We start from the raw sequence: 19,671 nt of genomic DNA, 5'->3' as shown, positions 1-19,671 counted from the left end.
GAAAACATCTGCGGAATGCAGAGACAGTTCTTCCTAATTACTCTAACAAACCCCGGGGATAAGTGAGACAAATGTGCAGCTCCATTAGTGTGAAACAAACTTTCATCATAATGCGGCATTTGTGTTTGACACAAACTTTAACCAGTTTACCCAGAAACAGAACAAGAACAGGAGAAGTTATGTCGTCCATGGTGTGGAACATGATAGTATACACTGTATTTAAAAAGAAAAAGGATAGGGAATGTGGTGATGCTGGAGAGAATCAAGCATTGGGGTTGCTACATGAGTAAGCATACCAGGTGGTGGCAGCAAAGAGGCAGGCAAAAAAAACAGCATTTGATAGACATTATTAGTGGAGAACAGACACACAAAAGAGCTCATCAATACATAAAACGTCAATAAATATGTTTTCCAGAAGTTTGAAGTAAAATTCACAGGTTTTGAGCAAATCAAATGCCATGAAAGTGAATTTAGAGAATTTGATATACATGTTATTGAATCCATGCTTTGAGAAAACTGTCAATTACTGTTATATAGGTTGTTATCTAAAGTGTTTCCTGTAATATCTACGTATTCTCTATACAATTGTATCTATAAAGTTAATCAGTATATCTACTAAAAAAAAACTTGCATACTGCCACATAGTGTAGAGAGTGTATTTATTTTATATTTTTATCATTTTCCCCACAGGTTTTCTGTTCTCATGTAACAGACATGAGAACAGAAAACCTGTGGGGAACCTTATTTAGCATTTTATCACATTCTGCCCCTACCCTTAGTGCTGACTTTAGATTTTTATGATCTGGAAGAATAAAGGTGTATGAGCCAAAACATCATCTAAAATTAATAACAAATATGCATATGGAGTCAGAGTCTGCAACACCGTTTCCTCCCGAGACCCTAGATTTACAACAGTGATAGTTGTGAGTGATGATCATACCTTGTCATTTTAATCTTCATTGGACAAGCGCAGACCCCAAAGACAGGAGACAAAACATTAGCTGGACAATCGGGCGGGTGGTGGTGAAGGGAAAGCATCAGCAGACAGCAGACACAAAAGCCTGATTGGACGCCTGAGTGACACAGAGATGACTGGATATTTCGACAGTGTAAGGAAAATGAAGAGCAAGAGTTACACATAGCAGCAATCATGACAAGGACAAAGACCTTTCAGAGTTATCACACATCTTTGAGGCAAAGCCAATGACAGCTAGTCAACCAGGTGAAATTCAGCGTTTACCCATGTACAGTTTAAACACACAGTTATATATTTCCAGCCAGAAAAAGTCCGTTTTGAAATTCCAGAATTTGTCCAAGTTTTCATGACCACACAAACCCTCATCTTTATTATTTAAAGTCAGAAGATTCACCACCTCAGCTGTTTCCACTGCAAAACTTTCCACAGAAACCACAGGAAACGACACAGGGACTAAGGTCTGTATGAACCCTTTTTTTAACCCCACAAATGTCACTGCACAGAAACCTTTCACGGCTCTGCAGATCACCAGAAAACACCAGGTTTTATCGATAGATGAACAAAACCTCAATGTTAAAAGAGGGTTTTTTTTTTATTTAATGTGTCAAAACACATTTAGGAAAACAATAATTGGTGTGGATTTAAAAAAAAACAACAAAAAAAAACAACAATACTGTATGAATTAAGTGAAAAGAGTGGTATGAAATTATACTAAAACGAGTGAAAAGGAGTCTCATGACACACAAAAACAATTTAAGAACAAGCTTCAAAATCCACCCAAAGCACAACACAATTTTCATTACCAAGCATCACAAGGTGAAATAAAATCTTCGTCCATCAAAGTCATAATGTAAAATGTCGATTTGTGTAGGAAAGTGAATCATTGTGTACTGCACTCTGTGGTGTTTTTTTGTGTGTGGTTTATGTGTGAGAAAAAGAGAGGGGGGGGTCATCACTCTAGGCCGCAGACGCTGCTTGCATATGGAAACTTCTCCGGCTGTCCTAGTCGTTCTCAAACTTGCTGTATGGGTGGTCCGAGTCACCGATCAGACCTGCACACACGGGGCGACACAGAGGGAAGAGAGAGTGACAACATGGACATCATGTGTGGAGTTCTTCTGCTTAGATTTACTACAGTTTCCATGTCTTTCAGAGGGGAAAAAAATAACTTACACGCATAACAATATCAAAAGATTCATAGCAATTATTTGTTCTAACCTGAATGATTAGGAATAAATGTGATAACATTTTATTATTAAACTCCATATAAAAACAACTTGATGAATTACCCTCTAGGGCGTAGGGCCTATGGTGATATGACACTTTTAATCATACAGTTATCTTGATCAAAGTAATTATGACACTTAACTCTGATTTAAATGCTTACAATGGCTCAACAACAAACAGAACACAATCCTACCTACTGCAACTTTAACATGCCTTTGCAATTTTCTGCTTAAAAACCACAACTACCTGTTTTTTTTTCCAACTTTCCCTCAGAAGCATTAATCAATCTGTAATGAAACCTCATTTGGTATTGGTAGGGTGCCAAAAAGACTACCACAATAAGTACTAAAACATTTAAGTATTCATGATACACTGTATAGTAAAGGCTCCTATAACAGGGTTCGTTGTAAAAATTCAAATACGAGTGCTGCTGTTTCAGTGTGGGGGGGGGCATACATTTGACACCAACATATGATAAATGACATTTAAATTGACATTATGCTTAAACTGAATTGAACAGACAGGAGTTATCCTTGACATGACCCGAGTTGCCTCGCTCAGGCATTTAACTGCTGAATAAAACATTTCAAGCGCTGCACAGGGAAATGAAAGTCAATGAGAATGTCCTGGCGAAAAAAAAAAAAAAAAGGAAATTTAAAAGCCGAATCAACATGCATCTGAGACAAAGCTGACATGACAAGAAGAGAGAGGAGAGGCAGTACATCCTCAACTGTGTTAGGCTTCCTGATCAACTCAAATACAACAGCTTCATATATCACAGTGAGAGATGTGCACCAAGTCCGTCTGACTATCATTAAAGAGCTTGAAAGGGAGTTTATATGGTAATGGAACTTGATCTAACCCAGAGGTTCATACATACCATACTTCTTGCGGATCTCATCATGCCGAGTCTTCCTCTCGTCCCTCCTGGAAAAAAAATAAACAGAGGATGATAGAAGACGTATTATTATCCCACAGATCAGTGAAAGCTTTCGCTTCAATGGTTTTGTGTAAGCAGACAACGTTTGTAAGGTATAGATTTTTCAATCTCACGTAAATTGTCCAACTAACCTCTGCACCACAGTTATACCTCACTGACCCTCTGTAAGCTTTATAAAATCCCCATAAAGCTGATGCCAGAGCTCTGTTTGATTGTGCATATTTATGTGTGTGTGTGTGTGTGTGCGCTGACACAAAGCAGTGGGGGAAAAAAGTGTCAGGGATATCGATTGACAGTTTACAGTAGCCAAAAGCACTGAATATGCACTATAGACCTGTGGTAGCATGGATACTAACTGTCAGCTTAACACACAAAACCATGAGGGCAGACTGCTCTCTGTTATCAAGGACTTGGCAGCCCATGGCCTAGGGTAAAGGAATTGGACTTGTAACCGGAGGGTTCCTGGGGTTCAAACCCCGAGTGTGTACATTACTGGTGTAAAAAAAAAAAGGATGGGTTAAATACAGAGATCAAATTCACTATCACTAATTGGTGTGTGCAAAAATAACTGATTCTAATTCTCATAATTCTCACCACCATCTTCGGCTTCTCTTCTGTGAATGTAACTGGTGGTTTTGTCCAGGATGAAACAGAGAAAGATGCTGACCATGATCAATAATATAATCAATTGTTTATGGAGTGAGGACGATCAAGCCAATATACAAAAGGCAGCAGTGCATTTCAATGAGATACAAATGTTATGACATATAATTAGCAAATTAAAGACCGTTGACGTGGGGGATATGGGGTTAAAACTGAGAGCATGTCATTTTTTAGTTCACCGGGGCTTCAAAAGGACGACGTTTAAGTAAACCACTCACTTTCACTTGACATAAAAGGTGAATTTAACCTACTGTTCCACTGTCACACTGACCTTAATTAGCAGTGTCAGGACAATCTGGGATCGATAAATCTGGAAAAGCTAGAGCGATGACAGGCAACCGACCCACACCATGCCCCTCCAGTCTGCCCTCTATTTAAAACAAACTAACATGCCCCTGCCTGTCAGCTGCTAAAAGTAAAAGAGAAAGTGCTGGGAGGAAAACTTCACTAAACCATTCGACAAGAACAGCCTTTAAACGGTTCTATAATGTATAGCATTGAGACCAAGAGCAGACAACAATAGGCTACAAGGGTACAATATTACAAAAACCTCATATTGATATATGGCCTCATATTATAATATCAATAACTGCATCATCCAGCTCTGTCTGTCATAATAAGACAACAATATGAAGGACAAAGGATTTAAAAACGAAAGACTAAGAGAGAGTATTAGAAGCAGACAATAAATATATTATGTATTCATTCATCTTTAACTCATTGCAGATCTGACAGGAAAAACCAAACAGCTTTTCTAAAAATCCTGAACAACATTGTAGAAATCCAACTGCCGCATTGCTCTGGGAGACCATCAGCCTTGGCCTTTTGTTCGACACCCAAACTTTCTGAAGGCTAACAAAAGTTTGGGTGGAGGTTTGAAACCCCGGACCTTCAGGGGCGTCATTTCACTTCATCTCTTCACAAACACTCAGTGTAAATCAGTCAGTGTTTTATTGCCAGGTAGTGATCTGTGACAAATCAGGGCTGCTGAGCTCTCTCTGTCTGCCATCTGTCCCCCCCGCCCTGCTGCGGGGTCTGGTATGCAGCTAATTGACATGACATGTCCATACGCCCTCCGCATTAATATATGACTCCATTCAACAAGTGTAGAGAAGACGGATGATAAGTGACAAGAAAGAGCAAGGAGGGAATGAAATCTTTTCTAACATGCAACATTTCTAACATTCTCAATACACTCAGACACTTCTGCATCTCATACTCTCTTCTTCTGTGAGAAGTTTCATAAAATCAGATCCAGCTTTACTGTGAAAACATTCTGACCGTGTATGACGCATACACATACTTCTTATTAAACACCCTGCCTGTCTGTAAATTCTGCTTTATTGTGGTCCTGCTCAGGCCTCCTAACAATGAGACATCATCCCTTAAAGAAATCACAAAGAGGCACATGGGAAGTTTACCTGAGGCAACAGCTGGAGAAATGGGGAGAGAATTACGATGAAATTGTGTTAACATAACCAGAGGTGGCCATATTTGGAAGAGCAGGGTAGCATCTGAATGAGAGCTCAGTCTGTGCACATCCACCTACAGTATACCTGCGACCAGCCACAATGGAGCAATCCCAGTACATCCCCTGGATTATGGTCTATGTGAGTCTAAATGGGACCATACTTTACAAATTTGGTAATCATGCAGGATTGAAAAAGACCTGAAACTAGTGATGGAGACCACAAACTCCTCAAGTTTACCGATGTTATACAAAAAAAAGTTAATTTTCTTATAGATTCTTACTTTCCAGACCAAAAGACTACAAATATTTTTATGTACCGTCCATCAAAAAAGTTTGATATCATTTTATGGCAGTTGATGTTGATTCTAGTCATCCAGCTGAGCTCAGGCTCAGTGCTGTGAGATGGCTATGGACTTTGAGGTGTCTACATCCACTAATATCTTCAAAGATGGGTCCACTCTTTCCACTAAGAATGTCCTGTTCACAGCACAGACCGCATCTATGTAGGTCACTGCACTAATTCTGACTGTGGAGATTTGATCGTGCTCACCGCAGGAAACCCTGACTGGATTCTGTGGCACATGACAGAAAAGCTCATAGAGGTTGGAAAGAATTCTTGCAGGCTCTCTCACACACGCAGAGCGAGTGAGTGAGTGAGCGGACAGAGAAAGAACTGGGACTCAACGATGTTCCCGGCAGTGCAAGTGATGATGATAAAACAGTTACTGTCAATATTTCTGCACGACTGCACCGTTTACCAACACATCATCTAAGGCTGAGTGCTCTGGGAACACAGGCACCGAATAGAAAGATGAAGCTGAAACATTTATGGAGACTAGAACGAGGAGGGATTTCCAAGTCTACCAACTGCAAGATTCAATGAATATCACACTGGTTCTTTTGACAGTGTGTAATGCTCTACAGGATGCAGCACACTCTATTTCTGACCACGTTGCCAAAGAGCAGCTGCCCAGCCTTGCTAATTCAATTGGTATTGTGAGATGCAAGCAGGGGAAAACTAAGCCCCTCCTCGGGGACATGGTGTTAAACACCAGTTGCTGAGATCATGAATCTACAACTGGCCCTTTTGTTTGGGACCATGTTGAACTCTTCTGGGGCAGGAAATCCCTTATGTGTTGAGTTGGGATATCATGAGGAGGTAGAAACACCCAACACTTTGAGTGGCAAAGAGTTGATGTTCAGTTATTTTGTGCCATATTACCTGATATATTGATATACTCCTCGAATTATGTGCTTATTTTAGTCAATCACTGTTGGACTTATTTGCGTAAAACCCTAACCCATAATCACCAAAATGAATAAAACATGATTGCTCTTCGTATTCGCAGCCATACAAACAGATAATAGTGGTGCCTTTACTGTTGTTTTTGAGTTGCCAATAATTAATTCAAATGTATTTGTGCAGCATCAGATCAAGTCACTAAAAATAGTATGATAAAGAAAGTTTTGACACTGATTAAACACCGCGGCATCTAACTTCAACAGTAATTAGTTACAGACACTACCATCAGTCATGCATGTGAAGGTGTTAAACACTTAGAATTTATTAGTGCCGCTTCAGGGTGTTTTTTCTCTTAAGTTCTTACCGCTCTTCAGAGCGTTGTTTGATCTCCTCTCTCTTCCTGGCATATCTCTCCTCATCTCTGTCACGCCTTGAAATAATGAAGAAAGTTTCACAATCACTACTTTCGTAGGTGTATAGAACCACATAACAATCACACTTAACTCAATGGAACAAATAACAGAAATGTAAATACTGGAAAATGGACTTGAGGGATATTTTTTTCCAGTGTGTGACATGCTATTAGGGCTGCAGCAATGAATCAGTGGTAACTGATCACTAAATTAATCAACAACTGTTTTAATCGTCAATCAGTTTTTAAAAATTAATATGTTCTGGTTTGTTTGCTCCTGACAGTAAACTGAATATCTTTGGTTTGTGGATAAAATGGAAAATGTGATGAAGTCATTTTTCAAAGATTTCAGATATTTTGTGGACCACAGCAGTGAGTCAGTTAACATAATCAAAAGTGAGACACGCTACAAAGACTAGTAGTTCATGGAAGATTTACTTATGTCAAAAAATAAATAAATAAATAAATAAATAAGTAGATAATAGTGCAGAAGTAATGAAATGGAGTTGGTTTGTCATGTCATCTTACACTGTGTGGCTCTTCTTGCAGCAGCAGCAGCAGCAGCAACATATGACAATGCTGATCAGGATAATTCCACCGATCACACCCAAGGTAATGATGAAGGCTTCAAAGTTCACTGAATCAAACAAGAAGGAAAGTGATCACTTTATAATTTATTTATAGTGCATTTAATATTTATTCCAATAAGCACTGACAATGACCTTTATTCTAATAATATTATTATTAATAATAATAATAATAATAATAATAATAATAATAATAGTATTTCCCTTACTTCTGCTCCCTCTTACATGTTTTACATTTAACTTGTTATGCAATGGTGCCACCTGCTGACTCCTCACTGCAAGTAACCACATTTTAATTCAACTCTACATTCAGTGAAAGCCACTTATTTCCTACATGTTTAAATAACCAATGACCATTTTTGCCATGTCCTTGACAACATTATGTGAACTATTAGCAGTGAAAAAGTTATCACAGTGACACAAAACAGGCATATGATGATATGTATATATGTGCTTTGTTTGCATTAGAGGTGTGACAATTTTTTATACTGTGCCTGAGGCCTCTGCAGTCTCAGGATTGTTATCCAACTTAAAAGACAAGCTTTGCCTAACTTAAATGGAATAATAATTTTGTAATTTTCTATGTGTTGTTTATTCAAAAGTAGATAGAATTATGCCCTGTACCACAGACTAAAAATATAGTCATTTGGAGTACATGGCACGTAAAAAAAAAAAAAAAATCACTGATATCCATGATTAATAATTTAAACATAAAGACTGTTTTCAGTAAAATAATGAATTATATACAGCATGGGTGTCAAACTCTGGCCCGCGGGCCAAATTTGGCCCGCCGTGTAATTTCATTTGGCCCTTGAGGCAATATCAAATTAACATTAGAGCTGGCCCGCCGGTATTATACAGCGGCACCATGATGTTGATATTTACCTCAGAAGGCTGCAAATAGAAAAGAGGCATTCAATTTTTTATTTAAATTTTATTTAATATGCCATTGATGTTTTTTCGTTTGTTTTTTGAAAGTTGATTTTGCACTATTAAGTTATATAAGCGTTGCTTGTTCCATATTCAGTGTTAAAGCAAATCAGTGTAGCAAACTGAGCAATAATGAACGTTTTATTCATGCACTTTCTCTTGCTACTTCAAGGGTTGAATGTTTGATTCATTCATTATTGTCATTTTATTTTCAAATTTATTATTAGCCTGTGGAAAAAGTTTATTTTGATATTTACCTCAGAAGGCTGCAAATAGAAATAGGCATTCAATTTTTATCCATCCATTATCTACCGCTTATCCTGTATTTAGGGTGCATTCAATTTTTATTTAAATTTTATTTGATATGCCATTGATATTTTTTTATTATTATTATTATTATTTGAAACTCGATTTTGCATGTCACTATAAAGTTATATAAGCCTTGCTAGTTCAATATTCAATGCAAAACTTGTTTGGGTCCCTATTAAAAGGTTAATTTGTTCAACCTTGGCCCGCGGCTTTGTTCAGTTTTAAATTTTGGCCCACTCTGTATTTGAGTTTGACACCCCTGATATACAGAGTCTTTCAGTCCAACAGTAAATCTCTAAGACACTTTTCCAGTATCCAACAACAGGAGCTGTGATATTTACTGTGAAACTGGCTTTTCATCCTAGGGTTAATTTTCCTAATTTCTACTTCACTTGTGTTCTAGAAAAAAAAAGTCATGTCAGCCTTGATTCTGATCTGTACTACAAAAGTTTAAAGTTGTGACACAACTCAAATTCCCTCAAGAATGATAATAATAATAATAATAATTATTATAAGAATAAGAAAATGTAACATGTTTAAAAACAATAATCCTCTCTTACTATCAATTATCTTATTATATCTTACACACTTAGCCTCACAATAACAGCCACAACCGTCACAACTTTTAACAAGTTCCCAAGTTGACTTCCCTTTTACAGGAAAGACCAATAAACTATGTTTACTTTACCTGTAGGGCACACGTCTTTTCACTGCCTGTTTAAAGAAATGTTTTGGATCCTATTGTCTCTAACAGCGACTGTCACATGATGTGCTGAGAATTTGTTTTTGTTTAAAAAGGAAAGCTGACACTTTTCGGCGACCTTGAGTGTCTTCAAAGGCGCCTTAAATATAATGCATTATTATTATTATTATTATTACTTTTGTAACAAAGTAAACAAATGTATCAACTCACACCAACACACTCCCCAACGAGCCTGGGCCAACGGGCACAGTGAAGCTGGGGGAAGCAGCCAGCTCACTGGATAGTCTGTGCAGTTGTTGGTTGAGAAGCACCACAGACACTGAAGATGAAACACAAATATCAATCAACACACTGACTGAAATGGATTCTCCAGCTTCCTGTTGGCTTTCTTTGTTTTAAATGTAATGGTAAAAAGAAAGAAGATGTTGCGTTACTCAAGAAATATTCTGAGAGGAGTCACAATCTGAAAAGATCTATCCACCCCCACAGCTGTCAATTAAAAATAAGGTGCATGACTTTGGCAGTTGTGCATAAATAATTGTTCACTTTCACAAAGGCCTTTTACATGTAGCATGCTTGTATTGTATTAGTTTCAAGTACATATGTTACTGACATTCAATATCTATGGAGCAATCAATTTGTGGTGATTTGATTGTGTCCATGCCGTGGGTGTTTTTTTTTTTCTATCGGGATTAGGGAAGGGCTGCAATGTTTTAGTGGAAGAACTAAACTCTCTTGACAAACCAGTTTGTTAAAAAATGAAATGAGTTTCCTGCATTCAAATAACCACAACAGCCACCAGATCTCAGTAAAATATGGCAAGGTTGGAATGTGCTTACAGAAACTATGTGACTCTATCATGTCCCTATGGACAAAAATCTCTATTGCATTTTGTTGATGTTTCTCTTCTTGTCGTTTGTGCTGTTTATGTGTACTGCCTCTTGCCCAGGTCGTCATTGAGAATGGGTTTTAAACTTAGGTAAAATAAAAAAAATAAAAATGAACATGATTTATTGCCCAGCCCTACTGGCGAATAATAAACATGGTGTGTTTGATTGTGTTGGGGGGTTAAAGTGCAGACAAACGAGGAAATACATAATAATTTGACCAGACCAGATTTTGGCCAAAGGTCTGGTACTATCAATCACTGCATTACTACTGATAATCATCTTACCTTAGCATTTGGAGCACAAGTGTCACAGTTCTTGTAGGCGGAGCAAGCTGGGGAAGAGCGATAAACAGAAACTTAACTACGCCATTGAACTGACGTATCACGAATAGTTACACTATTTCACTTAGGAATTAACCCTGTGTTGTTGAAGCCGTTCATAACCACGTAAAACCGTAGTTATGAAGTTAAACATCACAGTGTCGCTAATTTTTCTGCACTATTATTGAAGTAACTTACGGGTAGGCGGTTGTGGTGATGGAGTTGGTTGACATTCCCCCAGGCTAACGATGCTAACAAGCAGCACAACGGCAGCAAAACACTGCGAGGAGGACGCCGTTTTTCTCCCGCTTGTGGAAAACATGTTATGAATTGCACAGGAAAACAGCTCGTGAGCTAAACAAAAAAAACAACAACAACAAAAACACAGACTGCGTGTTCTCGTCAGGAGAACACAGTTGTTACTGTCTCTCGAAACTCAGCTGTTACTCCGACGCTGCTTCTGTTTTCCCTAGCTCTACTTCCTGGGTGTCAATGGGTTCGCGTGTTTCGTCAAGCTTCGGCACTCCGGGGGGACGGGGTTAAGAGATTTTATGAAAAATACAATATACCGCCCTTGCAGCCTAACCACAATCTGCACGCATAGTTGTCTGTCATTTGTAACTTTCTCTTTTATTGACATACATTTTGCAATATATTTTATAATATATAATAACAATATTATTTTATTCTACAACAACATTAATAGTAGCACAATTCGAATGTGGCTGCAGCAATTATCAGTTTGAGTGTTGTTGTTTTTTGTTCTTTTTGAAATTAAAATTAAAATGTTTAGCCTCTTAATATGACTATGCTCTGGTTTCTTTGCTCCATATAACAAATAAATTATTAAAAATTAACCCTTTTTGCCTTGCGGACAAAACAAGACATTTGAGAACCATCATTTCCAGATTTGGGAAACAGATCCACATTTTTTGGGGTTGCAGCCCTAGTTTCTAAACAGTTTTGTTGTTAAATACTTACACAAACATTTCATCAACCATGACAGCATTTTTGATGCACTGCTTGATGCACAGAAGGATAGTCCCCATGTGTGGGTCAGTCTGATGATGGAGTTGTGCAAGTAATTTGAACAAACACATGAAAGGAAAATGGTTTGATTAGTTTCACAGGTGCCTGCACCAGTTCAGTGTGTATATTATATTTTTTTAAATATCACATGCTTCCCCACTATTGTCCATCTGGTGACATAACCTGAAGGAAGAATGAATAACGCTCAAACTAGGATTTTCTCCAAACTAGATTTTGTTTCTCTACAACTCCCTTAATTGACATATTTTATCTTGAGTGTTTGAGTTATTTTTCTCAACAAAGTTCACACAGTGTTGAGTCATACATCACATGCATTGGTGGTTATGAAATGTGACCTGATTATAGAGCACTGTGAGCGTGACCTGAGTATGAGTCAAAAGCTGAACATGTTCCTTTTCACTAATATCAGCTGACAGAGGGCGATGGATTGTTTACTTTGTTTTAGTTTTTTTAACCTAACTACTGCTACATCTTTGGAAATAACTGCAACTGGGATCTGGGAGTGGGAAAGATGGAACAATCTGCACTAAGATGATGGCTATTATAACTACTTTAAAGGCAGAGACTAAGACTACTTTATTTCAATATTTTAGTCACTTTTCAAGATAGAGTATTGTTGGACAATATATTTTAGATTTTCCTAAATTTCTGTTAAGCTTAAGTTACATTTTACTAAAAAAAAAGCTGTTGTTGCTGCCTGATATGTTCTTACCCTGATAATGGCTTTAATCTTAAATAGCAGCAAAATCAGAAGAATGGTCTTGTGTTGATTTCTCACTACCTATTCAAAATGGCCCAAGACTAAGAGGTGACTATGGTGTCGGTCTAAAAAAAAAACCTTGTCAGTACCTAATATTGACCACAAGGGGGTGGTAGAGGCTTGCAGAAGGCAACCAGTCTCCGGCAATTAGTCACAGTCACAGGGAGATGGTGAGTTGGTGGCAGGGAGAGGCAAAGAGTGGTGAGAATAATCATCAGTGATAAACAATGAACATCAATTATTAAGCGACATCTCTCAAGCCATCAGGCAAAAAGGAGGCCTCAACGGTGGTCGGGGGCTTCGTTCTGTTTGGCAGCGTCTTGGGTTGCCAGATACTTCCGATGTGACCCAAATCTGGCAAAACCTGCACCACTGTTTCCATTTACCTAAAATGGACCTGTGACTGTGAACCAAACCTCTGCCTTGTGTTCATGCCATTTTCATTAATGCTAATATTGATATAAATATTAATACCACTTGTTGTTACGGTTATTGTATTAGCCTCTGTTTCTGCATTATATTATATTCATGTATTTTATATGCTTCCACTCTCATGTGACACCCATCTGCCCATCCTGGGTGGCTCTTCCTGAGGTTTTTCCCCTGTACAAGGATTTTTTATGGTGTATTTCTTCACTTGATGTGAGGGTCTAAGGATAGATTGTGTCACTTACTGTACACCCTTTGAGGCAAATTGCATTTGTGATGTAAGGCCACATAAATAAAATGAACTTGACACTGCTATCGCTGTCACCCTTGTTTATCAAATGCATGACAAATGAAAGGAAATGTGCTCGTGTGGCAGAGGCATGCCTGTTTCAATTTTGATATATACATGAGCGTGGACATGCACTTGCCAACACTTTATGAATATGTATGTGATTTCCTTAACTGAAAAACCCCTTTGCGTGATGCTCACACATTATGATCCACATGTAAATCAAGCAGTAATTCGGCAAGATTCAACATTGGTGTCAGCCTCGACGTTGATTCACAATTGGAACTCCACACGTGACATTAACAAATCTGCGTAATTAATATTTTTCTATTGCCAGTTCTTACGGCCTCATAAAGCTCCAATAAAGCTCTATTTCTTCCCCCCTGAAGTGTCACATTAAATCACTTATTGATTAAATCAGTGACTGGGCCAATAAAAGAAGCTCCACTTTCTTGTGATATTTTTGCAGTAAATCAGCAGAAATGCTGACACTGAAGTAATGTGTCATATTTCTCTCCACTTGGTGGCAGTGCTGAGCCGAAGACCAGTGTCTGCTCTACCTGGAAGGGCAGTCCCTCAGCAAAGATCAGTAGTAATCTAATATAGTCTTCCCCTGCATGCTTGCTTTTCTCGCTCTTTCAGAGGTCAGGACGGATCCATATAAACTCTGTTTTCACCTGACTTGCTATATGGCTCTGCCCCCTCATATCCTAGACACACACACACACACACACACACACACACACACACACACACACACACACACACACACACACACACACACACACACACACACACACACACACACACACACACACTACTCCTAATACTGTGTCAAGGATAGAAAAAGGGACACAGAGACATCATATAGGTTGTTTCTTATTCTGTCTTCTTGTGTTGGTTCAGTTTTTTGGAGGCGTGGGGGGTAGTGTGGTTGTATGAGGAACTGAAAAACACAGTCAACAACAACTCACATACACCTGACACCTGACTGTGCCTCGAACCCACATTACAGAAGTGGGCACGCCAGTGGGGATTTCAGCCTTTAAAAAAAAAAAAAAAAAAATCTGCACTAGTTTAGCCTCTCGTTTGTTGCTTTATCTCATCATTAGGGGCTGTTCACAAGCAGCGTCTTTTTGTGCGTATGATTAATGCATCCATTATCACAAACTTTTTTGAAATGCAGCAACTGCTGCCTGTTTGAAATGGCCTTTATTCAAATTCACATAAATGACACCAATCAGGCATGGCTTTTCTCTGGGCTCTCCGGTTTCCTCCCATAGCCCAAATTTAATGCGCAGATTTGAGGATATAGGCAAATGTGGACACTCTAAATTGACCACAGGTGTAAATGTGAGCGTGAAAGGTTGTTTGCTTCATTGTGGCCCTGTGATGGACTGGTGACCTGTCCAAGCCTTTTGCACCATCGCTCCCCTGCAATCCTCATGTGGATGAAAAAGCAGTAGATATGCACATTTCTATTTTCAGTTGTGACATGTCACTTCTGGTCATAAAGTCAGGTGGTGCTTGTCTACGTTCTGATTTAAGTCCGCAGACTTTTAATTTTATTGTGGTGTTCTGTGCATTATGCTCACTGCATAATGTAGAGTGTATGGTTATTATAAAACTGACTGTTTTCTTTCATAGAAGTGGTCAATCACACAGTAAACATTTCACTTCTGCTGCTTAAATAAGTGGTGACGGGAGGCTGAATAATAGCCACAAATTAGACCAACAGGGGGAGCTAATCGTGATAAATGTTTTCCCCAGTTCTCTAAATAAATATCTTACGTCAGGGCCTGAGTGGGTCCAATTTTCAGCCCAGCATTTTCATGCCCAAGACCACAACACTTCTGGTTTTATTTTATATTGCTGGCCTTGCTCAACAGAATTGTCACATTTAAATGAATAATATGAGCAGACCTATCACGCTGTTGATTAGTGACTAAAACACAACTCATGTGAATGACAAAAACAAAAAAAGGAGAATAACCTTATACTATTCTGTACAGGCTTTGGTTTACTTTCATGCCACATGAACACATGGGTGCAGAGACTCTGATGTTTCAGATGTTTCCCCAAGGTCACGATGTTAGGACATGTGTTTGACGGTCAATCAGACCTGTCCTTCTGGAAATTAGCATCTGATCATATGGATCTTAATTGTTATGCTCTTCTCTTAATGAATGATCTCAATGTGTGAAGACAAATGTCCCGACTCTAATCTCCAGATAGTATCCGAGTGAGCTCATGTAAGAATGTAGCAACTCCATGTAATCAAATGGTTACGTGTCCAGCCTCTTGCACCAAGAGCCGCCCTCTCACCTGGAGATTCTCATGCTGTTATGAATGTGTTTCAACCACACACAGTCTCTGAATACATTTGTCGTCATTATGTGAACAGCAAACACTTTCAGGACTCAATGCATTGAACATTATCTGAATTCATGTCTGAAAATGGCTCTGGAAGCCTTGCTGCTAATTCATGTAATTGGACTGTCTTTAAACTTCTTTTTCTTTGGGCAATTTAGGTACTTTTAGAGTGATAATCATCACATTAAATTATACTTTGCCTCTGATTAGCCAAACAGATAAGTGGCCCATCAGGACTGTCATGGATCACTCTGGTGTTCTCTATTCCAGGGTTGGATTATAATCACCCATGTTGGTCCATTGCTATGTTGACTGACTGAAATGGGAACCAATCAAGCGAACTCCTTATTGCATGAGCACAGTCGATGTAAATGCAGCATCCCCCTGTCTTAATGAAAGCTTCGTCCTCTCCTGCCACACTGACATTGGGATCTCCGCTGTGAAAACCGGCCAGCTCCATTCATCCTTCAACACTGATTCATATTCATGTGTAGATGCTTTCTATACAAAAGTGGCTTACAAAGATGCATGTCATCACAAATAATTGGAGTGACCTTCTGCTGGACTTAAGTGCACTCTCAGCATTTTACCTCCTGTTTTGAAATACATGGATACATGGGTGTTTCACCTTTGAACCTTTCAGTCTGTATACTAAAATGAAGAAAGCACAAAAACAGACATATGTGTCACACATCTTAAAATGCAGGTGTGATTTGTGACTGAAATAAGATAAGATAATACTGTATTGTCTGCACCACCGTTCTAAAAGTGGTACGAGACAGACAGAAGACAGAATCAGGCACAGCACAATTTCAGCTATAAAAATGAAGTCCATAAAACACATTAAACTTCCTCAATGGCCTAACCAATTCTTCCTTGGGGATTCATTTTGGTTAAGAAGTGAGATGGAGTAAGGAGGGAATGAATGACTGTATCTGTTCCTTCTCCAGCTGGGCACCCTAAAGCTCCATCCTAAAAAAAAAAGGACGTAAAATAGTCTGTGAAGATCTTTTTGGCCAGTCTCATTGTGTGATTAGAGCAGCTGTTGAGGAAGCAGGTCTCCAAAGGTTGGCCCACCATCTTAGAACAGATGTTGGAAAAGTATTAATATCCCCAGAACCAGCCTGGACCTCCATACTGCAGAATACTGTGTATTGTACGGTGGCACAAAACAATCTGTAGAGGAAATGCAACGCAAAACTAATAAAAACCAGCTGTGGTTGGAAACTGAAATAACCTGATAGGGAAGTTGAAAACCACAACAAAAGTGGGACTGGGGAAGACATGTATATTATGTGTGAAGCTTGTGGAGAGGTTGAATCCATCTACTGAAATGCCACTTGAGACATGTTGACCTCTGAGCGAAAAATCCAAAGCACGGGGAAATGTCTACTAAAAGCTATGTCATTTTCTGCAATTTTACACAACACAGCTCAGGCTGAGCCCAAAACAAAGCGTAAACGAGATGCAGTGTGTTCTGTAGTAATTTGTGTGGCATGTAAATAAGTCAGGTGGGAGTCTTAAACAGAACCTGATGCCCACGCATACCATACAGAGTGAGTACAGTGTATTTTCAGCGTGTTATGAAAAGCATAAATTAATGTCAGCTACATTCTGCATCTTTTCAGCCACGAGCATCATGTTCATAAGCACAACTGCTATGATATGTAAATGAGTCATTTCAAGTCAATTCAAATCAAAGTTTCTTTATAGAGCACCAAATCACAACATACATTCATCTCAAGGCACTTCACATAGTAAGAAGGCACAAAGAACAGAAGAGAAATCCAACAGCTCACACAATGAGTTAACAGTTGGTGTCAGAGGAGAGAAAATACACTCCCCTTTGTGCAGGAAGACATCTCTGACAGTATTAGAGTCAAAGATGTGCAGCCATCTGCCTCGGCCGATGGGGGTGAAAGGAGAAATGGGGGGAGAGAGGAGAGGTGAGGGACAAATTGCGGGGAGAGAAAAGCAATGTCAAAGATGAAAGCTTGAGACCAGAAGCAAATGTTTAACAACTAGAGTCATTCTGTCATAGGATTTTCATAATATGTTTATATATTTTATTACAGTGTCATTTATACAAGCAGCAGAATAAATTGTTGTAAAAAAAAAAAAGGATACTGATAATGATGAATACAATACGGCAACTGCTACTCAAAAGTATCCTCGCAACTTGACCTGGATCCTGCAGTCCAGGAGTCACAGGTGCCTGCAAGTTCACATTCCTTTGTAAATAGGTTGTAAATATGTCTTGAAAGAGTCCTTTAAAATTTACCATGAACATTCACTTGGATTCCCAGATTACTGTATACATTGGTGGCCAAAGTTTTGCAGGTTACAGTGATCTCAAAAAACTAATTTTTGTCCTCTGGAAAATGAAAGTATAATAGCCTGCTTCATCAACTTTACCAACTGTTTACAATCAGATTTGAACCAATCACAGGATAGTTCAGAGTGATTTCACTACAAATCCCTTTGGTGGAAAGGTTGCAGGTACCAAGTACCACCTGAGAAAACACTGAGCTCTCAAAGTAACACCATTATCGCCAACAGTAAAATTTATTTGCAATAGATAAGATCATTTGCTCTCTCATTATCCTCCTCTTCCTCACATATACTACACATACTGGTATAGTGAAATTAGATGAAGATGGAGCGAGAGATAAGGTTACTCTAATTATTTTTATAGCTTTTTTGCTATTCAGGCACTCCAGTCAAAATTCCTCAGCTCCACTACAACAGCATTTCTGATTTTCCTCCAGGTACCACCAGTGGAAGCTCAAGTACCACTGCTGGTCCACATCCCACAGTTTGAGAACCATGGGTATAAGCTATTTAATTCCTGTCAGCACAACTTAATTAACTGAAATAAAATATCCAAAATTTGGGAGGATGGATAAAATTAAGATGAATGAACCGATTGAGAGATAATTGGAGGGTGGGAAAGTATGGCACACTGGAGAACTAACAGTCTGTCTAGACCTCATCAACTTGAAGTTCATTCAAGTGATTGATCACTTCTGTCTGCACTATTTGCTTTGATGGGAGAATCTCAAGTCTGTTGAATCCTCTCCATCACTTTCTCATTGAGCCAAACCACACAATGTCTGCTGAGAGCAAAAAGGCATCTTCACTTTTCTCTGTGGAGACAGATCTCCTCTGCGCCGTCTGTTCCTCCTCTGGGCAGAATGTTTGAAATGACAGCTTACCCGATGGCCACTGATGAGGATGACATACCCTCAGATATCCTTGTGTGCTGTCTAAGCATTTGTTGTTGCATTGAGAAATCTGTCACTCATAGTTCTGTGCTGTGCCCACACAGATAAAGCTACGCCAAATGGGTCAATTTTTTTTTTTTTTTTAAATTCAATTTAATCCTTTCCAATCTGTGCTGTATGCCAAGAACTCCAAGAAATTACTATTTGGAATTTTATCAAAGTAGATAAAAAAAAAAACCCTCTCTCACTATCTCTGTATAATCTATATTGATGTTTGCCAATGCCATATGGGAAAGGGATGAGCTTTATTTCCCGAGGGGAAACTGGTGTGACTTAAACTGGTGGAGAAGTTGTACCGTTTGTCTATTGTTTCCGTAAAGTTGGAATCAATATTATCCTCTGACCACACAATTGAAAATGAATATTTCATTTTTATATATTTATATTACATATAAATGTATTTTTCTATTTTCTATTTACATTTTTTTATTTATTTGTGGCTATGCCGCAGCAGGAAACACAGAGACACATTCCAATGTTTTATTCCGGATTTATAATCAACGTAAAAAAAAACGGAGACGGGTGGAGTCATTTTGTCCGTCAATGAGCGCCTAGCAGGAGAGCTTATACGATGATGCACGAACTGGAGCAATACCCCTGGAAATGGTGGGGGCAGTGTAGAGTTCATCATCCAAATAGGGGCTTGGCTTCACTCAATGGCTGTGGGATTCAAGTTGTCAAAAGTCTCAACTCAACGGACGGACGGAAATCATCAATCTCACTCATCGGCAACACCAATGAGTGATACTCCCCATTAATGGGATGACTTCCATGAAGTGGTCTTACATGCCACCGTCTATTTCAGATATATCTCA

General features: G+C 38.8%; 1 protein-coding gene across 1 annotated transcript; it reads right to left on the bottom strand.

Moving 5' to 3' along the window:
- Positions 1-1,555: 1,555 nt before the first annotated feature.
- On the bottom strand, positions 1,556-11,127 carry LOC310936597 (pituitary tumor-transforming gene 1 protein-interacting protein). The gene is made up of 7 exons (XM_083900675.1): positions 10,870-11,127; positions 10,636-10,682; positions 9,672-9,780; positions 7,461-7,569; positions 6,885-6,950; positions 3,084-3,130; positions 1,556-2,028 (listed from the first exon to the last, which is right to left on the bottom strand). Exons 1-7 carry the CDS (start codon positions 10,991-10,993, stop codon positions 1,979-1,981), a joined length of 552 nt encoding a protein of 183 aa, XP_083756801.1. The 5' UTR covers positions 10,994-11,127; the 3' UTR covers positions 1,556-1,978.
- Between the last annotated feature and the right edge of the window lie 8,544 nt (positions 11,128-19,671).

This window comes from Microchirus variegatus, assembly GCF_963457635.1.
Source record: "Microchirus variegatus genome assembly, chromosome: 1".
Classification (NCBI taxonomy): domain Eukaryota; kingdom Metazoa; phylum Chordata; class Actinopteri; order Pleuronectiformes; family Soleidae; genus Microchirus; species Microchirus variegatus.
Note: the sequence above shows the minus strand (reverse complement) of the source record. Positions and strands in the feature narration are given on the sequence as shown.